At 42.2% G+C, this 16,228-nt stretch overlaps 1 protein-coding gene across 1 annotated transcript in view; it reads left to right on the top strand.

The window, feature by feature from the left end:
• The window catches only part of GRK7 (G protein-coupled receptor kinase 7), a 28,448-nt gene extending 18,150 nt beyond the window's left edge, over window positions 1-10,298 (top strand). The window contains exons 3-4 of the mRNA XM_066589357.1: window positions 434-702; window positions 9,702-10,298. Of these exons, the coding sequence (XP_066445454.1) occupies window positions 434-702; window positions 9,702-10,044 (612 nt within the window). The 3' untranslated portion in view covers window positions 10,045-10,298. The remainder of the gene's footprint in view (window positions 1-433; window positions 703-9,701) is intronic.
• The last annotated feature ends 5,930 nt before the right edge of the window (window positions 10,299-16,228 follow it).

The following is a 16,228-nucleotide window of genomic DNA, read 5'->3' as shown; positions in this document are numbered from 1 at the left end:
GCCCTTTTTAACAGTTGTAACTTCCTTTTCTCTGCAGAGAAGTAAGGCTCTGTTCACATTTGGATTTCCATTATACTGAATACAATCAGGTCTGTTGGGTTTCCAACGGGCATTTTACCAGACAAAATAGCGCAACATGCTGCCAGGACTTTGAATCGGTCAGTAACCGATGTCTTTGTAGCCACTTTGCATTGCTCTGGTTTATAGAGGAGAGAATAGTGTTGGGGATCCCATCTCTCAGCTCCCTACTAGGGCATTGGAACTATACAACCCCTGTGGACAACATACATTAGTTCTTGATGTACAACTGCTAAGGTTGCTCTAGAATTGAGAATAAGTTTACAATATAATCGGTTTTATTCTATTTATTATGTCATATGACATATGCTGAAGATCCGTTTTCATTTGTGCTTTCTCTATGTGTATTTTGCAGGCTGGCACTAATGGTTACATGGCACCTGAGATTCTAAAAGATGAGAGCTACTCATATCCGGTTGACTGGTTTGCAATGGGCTGCACTATATATGAAATGGTTGCAGCTCACACGCCGTTCAGAGATCCAAAGGAGAAAAATAAAGATGAGTTGAAACGCAAAACATTGGAGGAGGAACCCGTATTCCAGCATCCCAACTTTACCCCTGATATAAAGGATATATGTAAACTATTCCTCGCCAAGAAGCCTGAACAGCGACTGGGTAGCAGGTGAGATTCACTCTACACGACCAGTGCGATTCATAACTCAGGGCACAACACTTTACACTTTAGGGTCTTGTAACCTGAAGAGAACACATTCTGATAAGACCAACTGAAGAGCCAGGTAGCCAACACTTGGGTACCATTTAGAACTGTCCTTGAAAGAACTATCTCATTAAAGACATTGATGACATATTGCTAAGACAAGCTATCAGTGTCCAGTTGATCAAGGGTCTAACCACTATGATACCCACCATTTTCTAGGAAGGAGTAGCAGCTGAGCTAGGAAGGCTTCACATTTCTACATTCACTTACAGATTCAGTTATATCAGTGATAATATTAAGGAAATCCTCAAAACTCAACTCTTCCATCTCTCCATTGATTTGGGGGCCTTCAAGACCCCTGTTCTCGTTTGCTCTGGGTCTTAGTGCTGAGGCCACCAACAATCAGATATTTATTCCCTGTCCTGTAGATAGGAATATACACCACGATACTTGTAACTTACTCGACCACGTGATGCCAAAACAAATAAAGTGAGAGTGCCCCTTAGGGCCACAAGTCGTACCATTGAAGGTGAGTTCGGGAATGCGTGTTCACCTTAGTTATTCACTGGAAAGTGAATGTATAAAAAGGCAGAAGATGCTGTCAGCCTAGGTATGCTAAATAACCAATGGTTAAGTTAGTGGTCTACTCAAAGAAGATGGGTAGTATGTATAATATATGGTGGACCTGAAAGTCTTCTCCAAGAGGTAGTCTTTTGGAGAGGTTTCACTGTACTCATAATAAAATACAAAACAACTCAGAGTCACCTGTATACATGGTGTCCACAATAATATGTATTCAGGGGCAAAAGAGATCTTTCCAGCATTACTCTAGGGGATGTGTGTGGAGCTGCTTGTTCCAGCCGTAAAATAGATGAAGTGAATCAATTTAAGATGGACTAGCATAACAATGTACTTATTCATTGGTGGCAATTAAAGAAATGGCACAGATCAATTAATGCAATCAGTAAAATAAAATAAATCAGTCAACTAAAAGTGACAATCGCACGGTGGATGAACGGCTCAATGACTTGCCATTGGCACATCGTCAACAGGTTTGATAACAGCATGATAGTGCTCCACCTCTTTCTTGGAGGTGCTCGCAGCTCAGTTTGGATTAGACAACACGGCACTGTTCCTTGGTCACCACGTTCCCCAGACTTGACCTATCTGGATTTCTTCCTGTGGGGTCTCCATAAGGCAGCTTTCCATGACAGATACACAACAGCATCTTGTGATGTTGGTGAACTGGAGAGACGAACGCGAGCGGCTGGTGAAATACTGACCCCAGAAATGCTACATGCCGTCCATTCCACTATGCTCAGCCGTGTACATTTTTGTATAGAGACACTAAAGATAATAAAGGTTACTTTTTGTTTCAAGTCTTACATTTGTCTTGTTATTTGTATAGCGCCAATTTATTCCTCAGCACTTTCAGGTAATTTATTTATTACCCCCCACCAAGCTGGGTGCTCATTTTACCGACCTCGGAAGGATGGAAGGCTGAGTCAACCCTGAGCCAGCTATCTGAACCATGCGGAGAATAAACCTGCAACCTTCAGGTCGTGAGCGAGAGCTTAGGACTGCATACTGCTGCCTTAACACTCTGTGCCACACTTTATTCTTTAGGCTTGGGTCACACGGGGCGGATTTCGCCGAAAGTCTTGTGGTTTGGCTGCAGCAAAAACCGCGAGATTTCCGCCGGGAGAAGCGCTGCGGAAAAACCCACGGTGGCTTTGAAGCAGCCCGGCCTCTCGCTCTTCCGCTGCGGCCGGCACTCCCATAGAGGAGTGCGCGGCCGCAGCGGAAAGAAAAAAGAATGGACATGCTGCGGTCGGCAAAGCCGCGGTTTCGGCCAGATTAACCGCAGCGGATTGCCCGTCCCGTGTGGACAAGATTTCTGAGAAATCTCGTCCACATGTCTGGCTAATCCCGAGATTAGCGGCTGCAGGCGGATTTGCCGCGCGGAAATTCCGGACGGAATTTCCATGGCAAATCCGCCCTGTGTGAACCCAGCCTTACAGTCAGAAATTATTTGTTTGTTATGCTAAATTGTCTTAAATTGATTACCTTCCGATATTTTAGAGACGCAACAAGCAGCCCCACACTCAAACCCTTGTCAATGCTGGAAGGATCTCTTTTGCCCCTGGATAGGTATTTCTGTGGACACCCTGTATATGTAGTGACTAACCAACAATAACTTGTATCTTGCTAAGACTATTACATCAGGAAGCACATATTGAAGACATGAGACCCTTGAAGAAGCGATATAAGTTGGGTTTAGATCTCCCGTTCCCCGTGTTTGGCAGTGGTATATACAGCTATGACTTCTATATGTACATGATATCATGTTGTATATTCCCATGTACACACACTTTGCATGTCTCTACTTTTAAGACTTTTTATTTCTCTTTGTTATTTGTGTGCCGTAATAAAGATCCTATTTTTGCTATTATACTACATGGTTATTGCAGACTATGCATACATCACACATCTTCTGTTTTCTTGGTGCTCTTTATACTTTCACCTTTTGGGCGTGGGGCTGAGTCTGCAGTCATCATTGTGTGAGCTGGTTCTTTCTAGTCCTATCCAGAAAGATAGTTGTTGGCAAACAGGTATCATTTGTCAATGGCAAGCAATAGATTCGACAAATATACAACTCAAGTTTGTTCTGTAGTCCTAAAACCAAATACATATTATCCCCCAGTAGAGGGTGCCATAGGTATCAGGCAGTCCGCATCTTGCTTTTACTGTAAACTCAAACATATAGCAATATAGCATTAAATGGCCTGAATGTACAATCTTTTATATTTTTGGTTGCAGCTTTCCAAATTAAATGGCACAAAAATCAAAATCAATGATTTTGTGAATTCCACTCCGCTCATGCTCCAGCTTGAACTGTACATTGCATATCATTGATACCTTTAAAGATGCTTTTTCTGTTCTCATTGATGTAATACGCTTTGACCTGTCAAGGAAGGAGATGGGGGTGTTTAATGAGAATTACTTTAATCACATTTCTGACTCATAAATGTGGTTGTCACTTTTCAAGCCCTTGCAGTCTATGGGCATGAATATTGACCCAGATGGGGAGGAATAGTTGCTATTTATATCATATTTGCTATTTATATCTCTCTCCAAACCCCCGTAGCTAAAGCTGAATTAGCAATGCATGATAGGGTTCCAATTCAAGTATAATAATATTCTTGAGCAGCTATACTGCATAACGCTTGGAAAATTAAAGGGGTTGTCTAGGATTAGAAAAACATGGCTGCTTTCTTTCAGAAACATCTTCACACCTGTCCATGGGTTGTACAGGTATTGCAGCTCAGCTCCATTGAAGTGATTGAGGCTGAGGTGCGATACCTTGTGGACAGGTGTGGTACTGTTTCTGAAAGAAAGCAGCCATTTTTTTCTTATTGTAGATAACAGTCCAGTCCACCACTTGTCTGTTGCCACCCTTGCCAGATTACTAGAAGGTGTCCAATACTGAGTGAAGCTGCCATATGACACGAAACGCAGAAGCCACTGCTCTCCAAACACCGACAGATGTGATGCCAGTTTGCTCCAAACATGACTTTTTATTAATGTAAAATAACAAAGATGCAAAACTATGCGTTTCAATCCCGGAACAGGGTCTTCCTCAGACATAAAAAATTAAGTGTCCAACATTTATAGGCCCCAAGTTACCTTTTGGCCTATTACATTGTACTAACCTAATTCCACCCACTTTTCTATTCCCTGGAGTGGTCCCATTGGGGCATATATATGTTGGCCATTTTATCTTTTATACCTGAGGAAGACCTCGTTCCAAGGTGGAAATCTGTAGTTTTGTGTCTTTGTTATTATTCGTTAATAAAAACTCTGAGCAAGTCTGGCACCACGTCTGTCAGTGTTTGGGGAGCACTGCCTGTATTTGCTGGTTCTTCTGCAGTAGTACTCCAGGTCTGTAGCCCTCAGAAAGGTCCCTTGGTGGACCAGGAGAGGCTTGTAGCCTCCATGTGTGACCGAATTGGTCTACTATAGGGCATTCTAAGGAGCTTCTATATAGTAGAGCTATATAGCAACAGCTTTGTGTGTCCTCTTAATTTTGTTTGCTCTCCTGGCTATATTTCATCCGATAGCGCCCCTCTTGGTCTTCCCTCCCCTCTTGCCTTTTACCCAAGTTTCTTTTGATATGGTAAGACGTGTATTTTATAGACCCTTATTGAAGATCTCTAGATTGTGAACAGGAATGTCAGCCCCATATCTTTAATTCTATTAACTTATTGGTCACCCTTACTAAATAGTGGGAGGAAACTCTAAAATTACACATTCCCTCAAGTGGAATTTGCTCTCTTGTCTCTGAAGTAATCCATAGTAAACATTCCAAGACTCACAATACATACTGAGCGCCCTTTGGAATTAATCTTAAAAGAGGACCCGTCAGCTCTCCCGACATGTCTGTATTCCTTGTAAAAGAACAACTCTGGAGCATCTTTTCTTATAACTCTGACTGTGCTGTTCCTCTTTTATTCCTCCTGGGAGTGTATGAATAAATTGACAACATAATGCCCAGTTGTTGATGTATTAATAAATGTCAGGGTAAACAATAGAGGAGTGACAGAATGCAGGGTTTTGGTAAAAGGTGCTCCAGAATTCTACAAAAACATGTCAGGAGAGCTAATCGGTCCAAAGTAACACAGATGTAAGGAATACTGTGCTTGCAAATTCTTATTTAAGGCCCATTTACATGCAACGGTTATCGCTCAAAAGCCATCGTTCGAGTGATAATCGTTGAGTGTAAATGCTCCCATCTTTCACTCTTCGGTTGAACAATGATTTTTAGGTGAGCATAACATCCATCATTCAGCCGGAGGGAAGATAACATAGACCGCATGCTGTGTTTGCTGTCCATGGTGCTGTTATCTCCATGGGCGCTGCTGATTACATCATATTCAGCAGAAAGTCCATGGCAGAACAAAGAAGCTGAATGCAGAGAACAGACCACCTGCTGTTCTCTGCATATAGGTCCCGAAGGCTCATTTACATGCAAATGAAGGCGATAAGCTGCTAATAGACATTAGTGTCCATTAGCAGTTTATGTAAAACAATCGCAAAACCTTTTGAATGATTATCTTTGCATGTAAATGGGCTCATAGACTCAGATTATATATATTTTCTATTTGACTGTATGATTTAACAGTGCTGAAGGAAATCTATTATTTCGAGGACCTACACAGCTGGCAGTACCTCAAGTTGCAATGCATAAAGGAGTGATCCAGTTACAGGACGTTTTTTCAAGATTTTACCCATCCACTTTATGGATGAAAATTGATAGATTGGTTGGGGTTCAACCACTGGGTTCTCCATTGATCCCAAGAAGGGCGGTGCCATTTCCCCTGTCCTCCTCCCTGCAGCTCCTGCAGTGATGAAGAGACTGGATGGAATGCAGGTCACACTTGCACAGTGCCACTCCATTAATTTCCAATGTGACAGCCAAAGATAGCTGTCAGCACCGCTCTATTTAGTGATATCACTGCAGATGAGAGAAGCTACCTGGAAGTGAGGAGAATGGGGGATCTCGGACCCCCTATTCTCAAAATCAGTGGAGGTCCCAGCAGTTGGACCCCATCCACTGGATGGTGAAAACTTGAAAAAAGTGAACTTCTTTCTACCGCAGTCTCTCTATTTTCTATCATCCATTTGGAGCCTCCATTGCAGACTCTGTCACGTTTAATCAGAAGAATACCATTGCATGAAGAACTATTTCTCATATCAAAATGAGGGACCCCATAAGGAAACCAAGATACCACATTCATTACAAATCAATGGGGCTGTTGGAGGTCATTTCTTACCGTTGTATAATGAAGAATTGCAAATAGAAATATAGAAGATTGATGGCAGAGAAAGACCACATGGGGTCCACTAGTCTGTCCTTATATGATTTCTCTCCTAGGATAGATATATGTTTATTCCAGGCAGCTTACATTCATTTACTGTTGATTTTCCAGCCACATCTGCTAGAAATTTGTTCCAAGCATCTACTACTCTTAGAAATATTTTTGCTTGTGATCTTCCTCTGAGCTCATTTCAGATTGTGCTCCCTTGTGAAATGGAAACCATGACGCAAGTGTGAACACAGGCTTATATGAATGGCTTTGTAAGCAAGGTTCCATCCAGAACGACCTTATCTCATCTCCCTAACAACAGACTGTCTAACATTGTAATCCTTCCAAACATCCGTATATGTTGTAGTGAGAACAAGAACTTCAAACTAACCTGGACTCAGATCAATAGTCCAAGATATAGACTAATGCCCAGAAAACATCCATGTGTACAACTGTTTAGAAAATATTTATAGGATCCTATCAAAGTCATAAAAATATCTGCCGGCAACCTGTTCTGTAAGCTGGAGGTGCTGTGGTCAGAGTATAGTTTTTGATTATGCGCAAAATCTCAACTTTTTGCAAAAATTAAAGCAACCCTCCAGTCTCAGACAAACAAAGATGGCCACACTAGCTTTTCTTACAACCTTATGCGCACTGTGTAATACTCATGTATGTATCATTAGTCTAAGACAGAGGTGCACAGCTGTTTCTGGTCTGAGGGCCACATTGTTATACTGAACCACTTCCAGGGGCCGCAAGGGTATTCCCATCTGAGACATTTAGGGTATATCTTTAAGTATATACAGTTATAAATTGGGAGAATGGCGGTCACCTTTCCCCCAGTCAGCACTCCAGAGAGGAGGAAACAATGCATGCGGATATCTCCACTGTAGATGGTGGATGCATATACGATGCCTCTAACTTATATGCTCATTTCTGGAGTGCCAAACGGGTCAAGAGAATTTATTCTCCTATTGTGTTTCCCCCAAAATAAGACCCTGTCTTATATAAATTTTTGCCCCAAAAGAGGCACAGGGTCTTATTTTTGGGGTATGTCCTGCCTACAACAGTGGCTTTAGCGCACCCCATCATTGACGATATGCAAAAAAATAGAACAGACAGCGCTCGAAAATCGCAGTTCAAGCACATTTCTGCGAGGCTCCCATTGAAATCAATGGGAACATTATACCTCGATTACCACAGCGTTCAAAACGCCGCAGTAATCTCAATTAAAAAGTCTGTGTGCTACTTACCTAGCACGTGCCGTCTGGGTCCCTCCTGCTGGTCTGCAGAGCTCCAGCACGCTTGCTTGAAATTGCTGACAAAAGATCGCTTTCTGGTAATGGGATTTGTAAACCCCGCCTCCAGGAAGCGATGGCTTTGATTGGCTGAGCCAATCAACGCAGCGCTTAAAGAACCAATCACAGCCATCACATTGGTTAATCGAGTGCTGCATTGATTGGCTCAGCTGCGGCGCTGGAGAACCAGTCAGAGCCATTGCTCCCTTGAGGCTGGGTTTTATGAACCCCATTACCAGGAACTGCAACAAGCCTGCCGGAATTCCAGAGACCAGTAGGAGGGACCCTGATGGCGCCACTAGGTAATGTATTGCTTTTTCTTTTTAATGTAGTGTAGCTAGGGTTTATTTTCAGGGTAGGGCTTGTATTTCAAACTTACACCCTCCCCAGTCCTCCCCTACCCCCCCTAAAAAAAAATCAGGGTAGGGCTTATTTACCGGGTAGGTCTTATTTTCTGCAAAACACAGTATTATATAAGAGACCCAGACATGGTTACACAGGACACCCTTAGTAATTGTCCTAATATATAGGAAACCTAGACATGGCTACACAGTGTACGTTTAGTACTTGTCCTGTATATAGGAGACCAGACATGACTACACAGTGCATCCTTAGTACTTGGTCTAATATATATACTTGTCTGTTCCTGTTGCCCTACTATGTGCCAGTCTTCTTCTCCCTGACATACTTAGCGGGGCCCCCTTTGGCCCTAATGACATTGGATGCTCTCAGTGGCATACTTTCTACTAACATCTGATACACTTCAGCTGGTATTTCCCTCCATTCATCGTCTGACGAGTTCTCTCAAAGAAGATACATTGACCCATTTACAATGGTGCAAGGAGCATCATCATTGGATAGTTGAGCAATGGAGGAATATTCTATGGAACAACAAATTACCCCACCCCATCTTCCATCAGATGGACATACCTGGGTGTGGAGGAACCTGGGGAATGACTTTTAGCTGAGTGTGTTGTCATAGCAGTTAAGTACGAGGAAGGCGAAGTTATGGTCCTGGGATGTTTTACGCGCCATGGTTCTTGGTCCATTGGTTGTAGTCACAAGAACCATGAACACGGAGCTGTACCTTGACATTCTAGACAATAATGTGCTGCTGACAATGTGCCATTACTCTGGGAATGGTCAGCAATACTTCCAATAAGACAATGTTCCTTGTCACAAATCCAACACTGTTTAACATTGGTTTGAGGATGTGAATGTTCTATGATTGGACCGGACTGCACAGAGTCCCGAACTGAACCCTACCGAACATCTTTGGGGTGAACTAAAGCATCAGGTCAGGAATTATGAACAGCGTCCATCTTCTTTGAGAGAATTCGACAGATATTTGCAGGATGAATGGAGGGAAATACCAGCTGGAGTGTATCAGATGTTAGTAGAATGAATGTCAGTGTATCTGATGTCACTAAGCAAAAGCAGCCCACTGAGTATTAACATATGTAAATAAATACTACTTTTGATTCTTACACCTGTGTCTAATTACTTTTGGTAGGATAGTGTAGCAGTCAGCCCTTGATTTGGTCAACTTACTCAACATCTAAGGCCAGAAAAAGCTACTATAAATGTGATTATACTAAATCTTTTCCAGAAAACTATATAACCAACCTCCTCAGCTCACCTGGCTCTGTAACATGTTGCTTTCAGATCAGGTTCCCTTTAATATTCACCTTCATAAGGAATGAGAAAACGGAGTGAATATGCCACTGCCTCAAATGTTTTCCCAGCTATTTTCCTACCACTTGTCTTTTGCGCTGACCTATTATGTAATCTCTTGCAGAACAAATGATGATGACCCAAGAAAACATTCCTTCTTTAAATCTATCAACTTCCAAAGACTGGAAGCCGGAATGGTGGACCCACCGTTTGTACCAGACCCATCTGTGGTCTATGCCAAGGACATTGCAGACATAGCTGATTTCTCTGAGGTCAAAGGAATTGACTTTGATGAGAAAGATGCCAAATTCTTCAAGAGGTTTTCTACTGGCGCAATACCAATCAGCTGGCAGCAGGAGATCATCGACACTGGACTATTTGATGAGCTTAATGACCCGGCCAGGGAAAGCTCTGGCAGATACATGGGTGGTGGTGAGAGTAAGTCAGGAGTATGCGCTATCATATAGTTGGCACTCATTGTACATTAACGACAGAATGGGACATATTCCTAAAATTGATGCTTAAAAAAGCCCCACCGTGCATACCATCCAAGTCCTGGAAATTTGACTGTTGACAAAATATGAGTAAATGAGACAGGTAGATTATTACCAAGATATCAATATCAGCCGTCATCTTGAGTATGTGTGTTTTGGCAATCTTTTCCATAAATCACTTGTGTCTCAGTGTGTTGCCTCATTGTGACTTGTTACACAACAGTCGCTGCATTTATAAACTCATCACAAAAGTTTGTCTGTTTTTTATTAAAAGGAAACTTGAGGACAAAGAGTATTTATGTTGTTTTGATTGTCTTTATTGTTTAAGAACCTTGCTTATGACGTGGTATTGATTTCTGAGTGTCTTGTGCTATCACATTAAATATGCATCTTCTCAACCATAAATTATACAACGTTTCAACTAGACTTTCCCAGAAAGGAATGGTCTGTGGTTTTGATAACGGGTTCATTCGACATCCATCATTATACAGCCTTTGTTTTAACCCTTACAGATGCAGCCTATTTTGGCCTTCAGGGTGCAGAAATTTTTGTTTGAATGGACACTTGCTTTTCACACAGCTTATGTACACCTGACAGCCTTAGTCTATATCAACAATCTTATAATATAGTTGCATGAAAAATGTTTTTGTTTTACTGTTGAAAATCAAGTTTGAAGTGCCTTCCACTGGGGGACTCACTTCCAGCAATTTTGCAATCCACTGCCTGTCTTTAGGCGTTTGGCTTCTTTAGTAACAGGGACATGATGGCACTGCTATTTACCACATACAACAGAGGGGCGGGCATTCAGATGATGTCTTGCAGCTGATTGGAGCAGGGCTATACAAGGCAGCATGGGAAGTGTGGGAGAGAAAGTCCTGGCCAGTACAGTACTGGCAGAATGTAAGTGGATTGCAAACGTAAGATAAATAGGAACATCTACATGGACAACTGATTTGATAGAGCTGAAACTGGGTGCAAACAGCAGCAATGGATCAGCCAATGAGGACCTCGGCTGCTTCCGAAAATATGGGATTTTTTTTTTTTTTTACTATGCTCACTGGTTTGAATAATATTTTAAGCGTTATAAGAATGCAGCAATGCCAAATATGTATGTTTTTTGCTTCACTATTTAAGGATTTTCAAATAGGAAAATAGATTTCCCATGCCCATGGCATGACAGAAGGAGCCTACTACTTGTGTTTAACCCCTTAGATGGTCGACGGGGTCACTGTTGACTGCAGCATCTAAGTGGTTAAATGTCTGGGACCAGGATTGTACATTATAACTGACACCTGCTACTCATAGAAGGGGCTCAGCTACTCGGCCTGTGCCATATATATATATATATATATATATATATATATATATATATGTACGGAACTTAGCATTAAGCACCAGACCTTATCACCATATATACACTGTGTGGGGTGGGAAGGGGTTAAAGATCTATACGCATCTGTTAAGAGCCTACTATCAGAGGTATACATTAGGAAGACCTTCTCATGTATGCCTCCAATGGAAGGCTATGAGGTATACCACTGGGGTACACTGCTAATGGGCTCGGTACAACGTCCTGATGCTGCGACTGTTAAGACCCTGTGTGTAGCGACAAAGAGTGTTGTATTGCAGGATAATAGGCTGAACTGAACGGACATGTGTCTTTTTTCAGCCTTAGGGCTTATTTACACGGGCGAGAATCTTGCGCGAGTTTTGTGTATTGCAAGATGCACAAAAGTCACACAAATATGAAATGCATTCACATGAGCAATTTTTGCCTTGCAGTGATGCTGTGAGGTTAAAAAAAACGCAGCATGTGCTATCTTTGTATGTTCCCTTGGAACTCTTCACTCATTGTTTTCAATGGGACCTTAAGAGACATCGGATGGCACTCGCATGCCGTGTGATGTACATGTGAAGGCAATGCAATGTTTCCTATGGCAAACACTTGCAAAACTCTGACATGCCTGAAACACACGCCTGAGGATCGCAATTTAACAAAAGTGATGATATTGCACTCGCATGTGTGAATGTAGCCTTACACACTGGTACTATGTTATTAGTGGCTGCCCCATTGAAATGACTATTCTCCTCTCCGCTATGATTGGCTGAAATGGGAATATTCCTTTAATGCCACCCCTAAGCTAGAGTATTTTTAAGCTTAAAGCAATTGTTGGACAATTTTTTTAACCTATGCACATGTCTTAAAATAACGAAAACAGTGGTCCAGCACTGCAGTCCCGCAGCGCTCCCAGTCTTTGTTGTGAAACGGAAACCACCTGACTGCTGCAGCCAATCAGAACCCACAGCGGCGAGATACCGTTATCATGGTTCCCAGCAGCTGAGCGGTGAGGCTTGGAGAATTCCACCTGACCTCTGCAATCTCTGATCGGCTGCAGCGATCAGGTGGTTTCCATTCCACAACCAAGACCAGGAGAACCGCGGTGCTGCAGCACTGGATCGCAAAGGACGGGTAAGTATTGCTAGTTTTAGGGCAGCCCCTTTAACACTTACAAGTTGAGTGATCTACACCTTCTTGTGATGCAATATTGGAATTCTTCCGATTATTTTGTACAATTTGATTCGTTACATCACCTTATTGTTCATGTATTAGATTTGCAAAGGCAGAATTTTAGGAAGGAAGTGGAGATACAATGTAATTCCCAATCTTAGCTCATTTGTATCAATTCTGAATTTGTGAATCAGCATGAGATACAATATGCATTAGTGCTGGATGTTCTATTATTACACTACTAGTGTCCTCGAATGAACCGCTATGTATGAAGAGAAATAGGGAAATGTAATGATGGGTACATTCCAGCATTTCAGTTGATAAAACTGTGTTCTGTAATTGCGATGTTCCAGAGTACAGCAGTAGAAGGTCAGTCATGTTGTAGGAAGCTTATTACAATTGGAGCAGTGTTCCTGGCCCAGGTTGGGTGATCTGTGACAAGTGAATCACAGCGGCGCTGGTGAAGAACACGCTGTGATTGATGGGACATCACTAGGCTCATGGCCCTTACAGAATCGTCTAGCACAAAGACGCTTCCTGGGCTTCTGCAGGGACTGGTGAGGAATAGTAAGAAGAGCCAGGCACCTAATGAAAAGGTTCAGTGTTAGGTTGGGGAACGTCCAGATCCTGTTCTAATGGCAGACCTGAAGCGGATAGAAAGGAACTGAGGACAGCCACTTATTTTAATGGTTTGAAAGGAGCTGATTGGCCACACACATGCAAGAGATATCAAAAAATGAGGATTGTGGTCTAAGGTATCAACCCTGCTGATCTGAGACAAAACTTCTGCAAGTAGTGCACTAAGTTTATAAACACTTTATACCTTCCACAAAAAAAAAAGATACAAGAGAGGAAGTATAGTAGGAATACTACAGAACATGTATTTTGTAATAAAGGAATAGAACTAAAATATTAATGATGACTTATCTTATGATCAGTGGGGGGCCACCTCCTGGCACCATCACCGTTCAGCTGCTTGAGGAGGGTGCGGGATTCACTGACTCTATACCAGGCACAGCACCATTTATTTCGTAGTGGCAATACCTAGTATTAAAGCTCAATCCCATTCACTAGACTAGGGAACTTGACGTCAAAGACCAGAGAAGAGGCTGCACTGCTCATCTCAGTGCCATGGGCTCATTTTTTACGCTGCGTCCAAAGATAAGTCTTGCCCTATCTTTTGTCAAGACTAAAGAGAAGTAGAGGGAGTTTACCTGCGTCCAACGCTGGGAAAAGAAGACAGCTGCCTCTAATTAAGCATTAGCAATCACTCTGCTGCTTTCTGCCATACAAGGGAGTTCCGTGTTGCAGCATTTTTTTTTGTCGATACACAGCAGCCGCCCGTGTGAACAGAAGAAAATACGCGGCTAAAGATTGGTACTCGATCGGCAATTCTTCATTCATGTGATTCTACAGCGCATATAGACGACCGTAAAAATGCATATGTTCATGTGAAAGAGCCCTAAACATGACTTGTACAACGAAAAGCAATTTGGCATTATTATTTAGTGCAAAAGAAGCAATTGCTTCTATCACCTAGTAGCCTTCCCTAACGCATCTTGCAGATTTTACTAATATATATAACTATACGTCAGGACATCACTCTTATGCCTGCACTGGTAAGTAGAAGAATTCCGGTGTCAAGCATGCATGTTTGTTGCCATAGGGAGAAATAGATAAGTAGCCGCCAGACTCCTCTGGCAGCAATGATCTACTAGTTGATCAGGCATGTAAAAATCTAACATGACAAACTTTTCTTACCCCAAGAGCAAACATGAGGCAGCAGAGGGGCTGTCCTTATACATATCAGTTTCCAAAGCGTCCGAGTTATGGAAATCATATAGCTCACTGTGCTACATTGATTGTGCAACTCCCATTCACTTCTATGGTAGATACGGAAACAGTGTAGCACAGGATGCACAACCATTTCCGTTCTCCACATCACCACTGCATATAGAGTGGCGGGGGGCCCTGATTAAAGCTAATTTGGTTCTGAGATGCGAGAGCCATACCTGTTGGACTTTTATACAGTAGTATATGCTATGGATATGCCATAAAAGTCTGAAATGGGAATACTGCATGTACTCCTGCAGTCCCGTAAACTGCTTGCTTGCTCTGGGGTTGCATCAACAGACTTCTGTGCATGGATTTCCACTTATGTGGAAAGAAAACTTGTATAAAAACATCTCGTTAACCCTTTCCAATCCACTGTCTGATGTCTGAAGACATTATGATTTAAGGCTGTACAGCTCTGATGTTGGAAGACATCTATTGGGGTTCTCTTATTGTATATTGCCAGCCTCTCTGCTGTCAGAGCCTATTCAACGTGTCACCTCATGCAGTACTGGCTTTAGCCAGCATATAGCGCCGTTATATAACGGCAGAAAAAGAGTAAGCCCCCTAGGAAAACCAGGATACAAATTGGATTGGAAAGGGGTAAATGACAGGAAGTTCGTCCACAGAAGTGTTAATCAATGACTTAGATTACATCATTGCAGCAGTAGAGAAAAGCTCTAAATTCTAATAGGATTTCCACTAAAAACAACAAGATCAGCGCTGATTCACATAGCTTTCATGGCAGTATAGAGGATGAATGATCATTCATCCAACTGTACATCTAATGTATGGTTTTATCACTGCCAGCAGTACATCCCTCATTTATATGGGGAGATGTGCTGCCAACAATGATAATTTTTGGTGTTGCATAAAAAATGCACTCACCTGACAAACTGTGGGGTGATCAGTGGTACCGTTGCACGGACAGATGGTCAGGTGAATGAATATTTGGACGAATGTTCATTCACAATTATTTGCCCCCATAAAAGGCCCCCTTATGTGAGAATGAGGAAGCATACTTGTCTGTGACAACACAGGCAGATCAAAAATAGTGGAATCCCCTGGATGGAAGAGGTATGAAGTGCACCCTTTCATTTTCAGGAAGGATGAAACTTGCCATAATACTTTCCATAATAATTGTGCCTAAATAGTTCCACCATCCAGTGCTAAATAAAATGAGATATACCATTACTTTCTGTTGATTACAAATAATTTCTAGAGCTTTGCTAATATAATTCAGAATTTCGCCATCCATGCATATATGGGACATCATTCCCTCATACATTTATACCTACTTAGACCTGAAATAGCCGTTTGGCCTACAACACAGCAGTGAAATGGTCTTGCTCTGGCTGTCAGCAGATCCCTGGGAGATGCTGTCTGTCACTCTGCTGGAGAACCTAATTCCGGTCCCTAAGTGGATGAATGCTGTCCCTGGATGTTGTCCCTGGGTGGAAGCCCAAAGCATTCTGTTTGTTTTGCAAGCAGCTCAGATACGCTCAGGAGGAGAACAATAAGAGGGAAGAAACTGCAAGTATGGGATAAGAAAGGCCATTTGGAGCAGGTTTAGAAATAAACTAAGTAGTTCATTTCACTGCAGTTAAGTTATAGACTATGGTTGCTGGATAGTTAAAAGAAGAAAACACAAGAGAACTGATTTTGTCTTTATATTCGGTTAGTGGGATCTCCCTCCCTTCTTAAGGCCCTTTTACATGCAAAGATTATCACTCAAAATTCATTCAAATGGCTGAAAGTGAACGATAGTCGTTACATGTAAACGCGGGCAGTCATACACTATTCATTTACTTGTCA

The sequence above is a fragment of the Eleutherodactylus coqui genome, chromosome 1, assembly GCF_035609145.1.
Source record: "Eleutherodactylus coqui strain aEleCoq1 chromosome 1, aEleCoq1.hap1, whole genome shotgun sequence".
NCBI classification, from domain to species: domain Eukaryota; kingdom Metazoa; phylum Chordata; class Amphibia; order Anura; family Eleutherodactylidae; genus Eleutherodactylus; species Eleutherodactylus coqui.
This window is presented reverse-complemented; position numbering and strand designations above follow the sequence as displayed.